The sequence below is a fragment of the Henckelia pumila genome, chromosome 1, assembly GCF_033568475.1.
Source record: "Henckelia pumila isolate YLH828 chromosome 1, ASM3356847v2, whole genome shotgun sequence".
In the NCBI taxonomy this organism is placed as follows: Eukaryota; Viridiplantae; Streptophyta; class Magnoliopsida; order Lamiales; family Gesneriaceae; genus Henckelia; species Henckelia pumila.
In genome coordinates this window covers 94,778,053-94,784,415 of record NC_133120.1, presented here as the reverse complement: position 1 = coordinate 94,784,415, position 6,363 = coordinate 94,778,053, and the positions used below count along the sequence as shown (strand labels likewise).

Sequence of the window (6,363 nt, the reverse complement as noted above, 5' to 3'; positions counted from 1 at the left end):
ATCACAAAACAGTCTGTACCAAGAAGATCATTATCATTTGCTAGAAATGATGAAGATATTCTTGAAAAGATTGGAACCATGAATCAAAATATTCTTAAAATTAAACAAGCTATTGTTAATGAATCAACCTCATCGCAATGACGTCCTTAATAAAATTAGAAAAAGATCTAGGAGATTTAGAAAACAATATCAATAAGATCAATCTATCAATACAAAAATTAGAGAAGAATTTCAAAGAATATATTGATTTAGCAACGACTAGATTAACAATTGAACAGGAAAGACATAGTAATGAAATATTAAACTATCTTAAAGAAGTTCTTCCAATAGATAAAGGAAAAAGGAAAATGGAAGAAGAACCACCATTCAAAATTGAATCATGGTATAGAAATCCCCTTAGTTATGACAAACATAAATATGGAGATGTTTAGTGAAACAGACTCATCTGATTTTGAACAAATATGAGTAAATACAGAAGAATTATATCATTCACATCAGGAATCAGAACAATACAGAGATATGGATATTTCAGAATCAGAATCTGAAGATGATTTTAGACCACGATTAAATCTACGAACGAATGTAGAAGGTAGTGGTGGAAGAGATGATGAAGAATATATATAACAGAGACCAATACTCTGGATCTTATAAAGATGTTAGAGATATTCTTAGAGAATAAAAAATATCAGGATTTGTGAAACAGAATATCTTAGATTTAGGTTGTTCAACAGCCAAAGAAAGAAAATAAAAAATAGATCATTGGGCAAATGAACTATCAGTACAAATTCAATTAACACCATTATTAGACAAAAGTGAGAATATTCAAGTTTTAACTCATGAGATGATAAAAATGACACTGGTTGGAGCAGTAAGAACTTGGGCTGAAAACCTAGTAATTACTAATCTACCACAAGGAATGACAGAACATCTATATTTCGAACTATTTGTTGATGCCTTGTACCAAGAATTTTTAGGAGTTTCTAATAATGACGCTAATTTAGTAGCCAAAAATATAGAACAAAATAGAGCAATTTTTATTTTGGATAATATAAAATTATGTAATCTATGTTATCTATAAGAATTTATATGTGATTATGAAACAAACTATTATCAGTTAATAGATGCTGATAAAAAAGAGCATTATAAATTAAGTATTTTTAATAAAATACCTAATATACCAATAAATAGTAAAGATGAATTCTTAACTAGTGCTTATGCCAAAACATTAGGAGTAGCTATTAAATTTATTAAAGACGTTATAACAAAGAAATGTCAAGAAGTAACATTAAATAAAAGAATATCCAAATCTTACAAACAAAATAATAAACTTTGTTGTGACAAAATGGAATTCACAGTAAAAGAATACGGTTGTAAAACAAACATGTCACACAAACATTTAAAACAACAGAAACATAATAAATTAAATAAACCTTATAAATCTTTTAATAGGAAATTTATTCCCTATAAGAAAAAGAAATTTAGAAGAAATTTCTTCAGAAAACCTTATAAAAGAAAATTTTATAAAAAGTTTGATAATAAAAAACCACATTGCCCAAAAGGTAAAGGAAAGAACTGCACATGTTGGTTGTGCAATGAAGAAGGTCATTATGCAAATGAATGTCCAAAACGAAACGAAAAGAAAAATAAAGTTAAACTTCTTGAAGAAATATATACTATTGGATTCTATCCAGTAGAAACAATTGAATTTTCATCCGACGATGAAAATATTTATTATCTTGATGAATCAAGTAAATCAGATTTTGAATCCAATTCCACATTTAATAATTCAAGAAATAATAATGATTAAAATAAAGACAATGACATTTTCAGAAAGACAAATATAGGGAGTAAATTGAAAATTATGTTTGATTTAGGGAGTTATCTACAAGTTGCCCATAAAAAAAACTATTTCATATTTTCATTTGGTGTTATCAAAATTACTTCCAATTTTTTTTTGGGAACAAAAAAAAACCACTTTTAAGAAATTGAGAATTCGAGTCGGGGGTGCAATTCTTTAACATATATTTACATATCATCGTCACAAGCACGAAAATTCTTATAAAACGACTTAATTTTATAATATCTTATTTAACTCAACTTATAAAAAATATTATTTTTTGTATAAAAAATATTAATTTTGGTTATAGATGTTAATCGAATCGACCAATTCATCATATAAATCCGCGAGATCCGCTCGTAAAATTATCTCTTCAAAGATCATCTAGTGAGAAAGTTGAGACTTTGAGGAGTTTAGTAGATAAATTTCCTCGATCCTATTACATAAAGAAATTTTTTTAAAGAAAAATTCTATGAAATTGCGCGTAGATCAATCAATCTTGCAGACAAATGCATGTGAGGATGACGAATAATGGAGGTCCGTTCATACTCCGCCAACCAAACATCCATCTGCCACTCGCCCCACCCTACGTTTTTTATATACCCCACACTAAACGTCAAAATTTGATAAATTTCGTAATCATTTTTTTGTTTCTTCTTTTTGGAAAAAAATGAAAAGATGACTGAGTAAAGCAGTTACAACTTAAAGTGCAATAAAGTTTGCAACTGGTTTAATTTTACAGATAATTTATATGCAGGATTCTCGACCCTTTTCTAAAGAAAACAAGACACAAGACTAAATAAATGACATGAATGTTTTCCAGTCTGTTTTGAAACCTTAATCTCTGCCTAAGCCTGTGTTCCATCTTCCTCCACATTTTTCCTCTTTTCTGGGATTTTGTTTTTCCTTTTTCTGTGTGTTTAGGCTCACAGGAGGGAAAAAGATTGCGTCTTTCCGTTCTTGTACCGTTTTTCTGTAGCCATTTGAAATCCCTCCCTTTTCTGTACTGTTTCCTGGCCCAGATCTGCTAGCTGATTGTTTGATTCAACAGTTCTTGGTGGTTTCCAGTCGTGATTCCTGTGACGAAGGTAACTTGATGTCTTTGCTTGTTGTTTTACTTTTATATTTTTGGAGTTTCTTCATTTAAAAAAGAAAATTTTGGCTGGAGGGTGAGTGAGTGTGCTGTAGAAAAAATATGTCCACGAGAGGTAAATTTGTTGGCTTTGTATTTGCAGGTAGCAGTTCGTTTGGTTCCAGAATCCAGCCTACGGTTTTTAATTTTTAATTGATGTCATTCTGTTCTTGGTTGCTATTTATTGGTGCTTGCATTGGATTCTGAGTTCTGTTGGGAGAAAACATATAAGGGTAACTGGGGGAATCTGGTTTGTTTTACAAGTGGTGAATGATGAAGGTTCAGGGCCTGGGAATCTTGAGTGTATTGTTTCTGGTTATTATATTTGTGTTTGCGAGAACGGTGGAATCTCAGATTCAGTCCTTTCTGATAAATTGTGGGTCGAATTCGAGTGTAAATGTAGATGGTAGGAGATGGATTGGTGACAAAGTTTCAGGCAACAATTTCACCCTCATTGCTCCTGGTATTGAAGCCTACAGCACTATGTTCAATGGCGATCCAGTTTATGAGCCACTTTATAGAACTGCCAGAGTTTTTACAGACCGCATGAATTATAGTTTTCAAGGAACATCGGGGAATTATTTTTTTAGGCTTCATTTCTACCCATTGATATTTGAAAATTATAATGCCAATGACTCTTACTTCTCTGTTGAGGTGAATGGTTTGAAGCTACTTTCTGAATTCAATGTTCCTGGTGAGATTTTGTATAAGAACTCACAATTTCCTGCTTCAAGAGTTAATTCTAGCTTGACATATTTGGTGAAGGAATATTTCCTTACTGTTGAAGGTAGTGAAACGGTTGTTAATTTTGTTCCCTCAAAAGGCTCATTTGGTTTCGTGAATGCAATAGAAATGATTCCAGAAGACAATAAGATGTTCATCGACTCTGTGAGGAGGGTGGGCGTAAATGGTGGCTTGAGCTCATTGAATTTAAACAAACGGGGGATCGAAACCATGTATAGACTGAATGTTGGAGGCTCCTCCATCAAACCTGATCAAGATTCTTTTTTCTGGAGGATGTGGGAAACTGATTCAGGTTACATGATAAATTCAGATGCTGGATCAGAAATCTATAACAAATCAAACATTACTTATGCTACTCCAAATGATACAACCGTAGCGCCTCTTCTTGTCTATGAAACAGCAAGAACTTTGACAAATACAGAAGTATTGGACAAGAGATTCAACATGTCATGGAAATTGGAGGTCGATCCAGATTTTGATTATCTAGTCCGCCTGCACTTCTGTGAGCTGCTGTATGATAAGCCTAATCAGAGGATTTTCAGAATATACGTTGACAATAAAACTGCTGCAGAAAACTTTGACATTTTTGTTCGAGCTGGAGGTATAAACAAGGCATATCATGAGGATTACCTGGATTCAATTTCTTCTAACACCAAGACTCTTTGGATTCAGTTAGGTCCCGATACAAGTACTGGTTCTGCTGGAACTGATGCTCTTTTGAGTGGTTTGGAGGTTTTCAAGCTAAGTCGGAATGGAAATCTTGCTTATGCACAGAAGTATAGTGATCCAGAAATTAAAAAAAGTTCAAGAAAGCTAATCCTTTGGGTTGGAATTGGAGCTGGTAGTGCTTCTGTTGCCATTCTTGCAGCTGTATGTATGCTGACCATCTGCTTCTGTAAGAAGAAGAGAGAAGAAAATGGTACCAAGAAGACCTCTCCTGGCTGGCGGCCTTTGTTCCTCCATGGATCAATTTGGAATAGCACTGCCAATGCAAAAGGCTCAATGAGTTGTCAGAGTCCAAATGGACAATTTGGCTCTGTCAGGTCCGGGAGGCGCTTCACAGTAACAGAGATTAGAGCAGCAACACATAATTTTGATGAAAGTTTGGTGATAGGAGTGGGAGGATTTGGTAAGGTGTACAAAGGAGAGATTGATGATGGGACCCTCGTCGCAATTAAGCGATCCAATCCACAATCTCAGCAGGGCTTAGCAGAATTTGAGACAGAAATTGAGCTGCTGTCAAAACTAAGGCACCGGCATCTTGTCCCTCTGATTGGATTCTGTGATGAGCAGAATGAAATGATTTTGGTGTATGAATATATGGCTAATGGAACTCTGAGGAATCATCTGTTTGGGAGCGACTTACCACCATTAAGTTGGAAGCAACGAATGGAAGTGTGCATTGGTGCGGCCAGGGGATTGCACTACCTTCATACAGGATCAGAGAGGGGAATAATCCACAGGGACGTCAAGACAACCAACATTTTGTTAGATGGGAACTTTGTAGCAAAAATGGCTGATTTTGGGCTGTCCAAAACTGGTCCTTCATTTGAGCACACACATGTGAGCACTGCGGTGAAGGGAAGCTTCGGTTATCTTGATCCTGAATATTTCAGGCGGCAACAACTGACCGAGAAATCTGATGTTTACTCGTTTGGTGTGGTCCTTTTTGAAGTTGTTTGTGCCCGAGCTGTTATTAATCCCACATTACCGAAAGATCAAATAAATCTTGCAGAGTGGGCATTGCGTTGCCAAAGAGAGGGATCGCTTGAGAGCATTCTCGATGAACAACTCAAAGGAAAGTATTCTCCAGAATCATTGATGAGGTTTGGAGAGATTGCTGAGAAATGTCTTGCAGATGAGGGGAAGAGCAGGCCAACAATGGGGGAAGTTCTGTGGCACTTGGAATATGTTTTACAGCTTCAAGATGCTTGGTTGCGCAGCAATGCTGGAGAACACTCAGTTTCTAGCATTAATTATTTGAGGCCTTTTGATGATTCAAAATCTGACGAAGCACGGGCAGAAGAAAATTCAGATACTGGCACTCCTAAACAATAGGTCAGAAGCTATATTCGGTATTGTGATTTCTGGGCCTGCTTCTTTCCACTTTTTCATGTGCACACAAATATAATAGGAGTGTGGAATCTTTCTTCATTATCAACATAGCAGAGTAGGGAAAGGAGGTGGAGATGGAAAAAGAAAAGTTGCTGTAGTATATAGCTGCTGGCTTTCAGAGTCTTCTATTTACTTTGTTTAATTTCATTTGCGAGGTCCATTCTTTTATTCTTGTCTCTTGGTGTTGTTTGGAAAGTTGTGATGTCAGTCTAGAAAGGTATTATTATGCCTATTACATATCAGGAAGTGAGTAACACTTGCATGTATGCTTCTCTTTGTTCTTTTCTACGGCTGGTTTTAATTTGAAGTGCTGATCTTTTTCCTTTTTTTAAATTCGAAAATATGGTGAATAACCTTGGTCAAAACCTTTTTTTTGTGTGCAACCCGGTATGCACATCACTGGTGGTAATTGTAATCTCTCATACTTCATCATTTACGCATTGATCACAGTTTCAGATTTTCATTTTTCTGTACTAGTTTCTGAGTAATGAAATGAAAATATTTCGAACTTTCAAGCTATATTTCATCTTGCTTT

The 6,363-nt window shown here is 34.9% G+C and overlaps 1 protein-coding gene across 1 annotated transcript; it reads left to right on the top strand.

The window, feature by feature from the left end:
• Positions 1 to 2,356: 2,356 nt before the first annotated feature.
• On the top strand, positions 2,357 to 6,254 carry LOC140881672 (probable receptor-like protein kinase At1g30570). Its single transcript, XM_073287204.1, has 2 exons — positions 2,357 to 2,925; positions 3,073 to 6,254. Exon 2 carries the CDS (start codon positions 3,240 to 3,242, stop codon positions 5,769 to 5,771), a length of 2,532 nt encoding a protein of 843 aa, XP_073143305.1. The 5' UTR covers positions 2,357 to 2,925; positions 3,073 to 3,239; the 3' UTR covers positions 5,772 to 6,254.
• Positions 6,255 to 6,363: the final 109 nt, after the last annotated feature.

What these genes read in the sequence shown, in the direction of transcription:
- LOC140881672 (XM_073287204.1), top strand. Translation starts at nt 3,240, where the DNA reads ATGATGAAGGTTCAGGGCCTGGGAATCTTGAGTGTATTGTTTCTGGTT.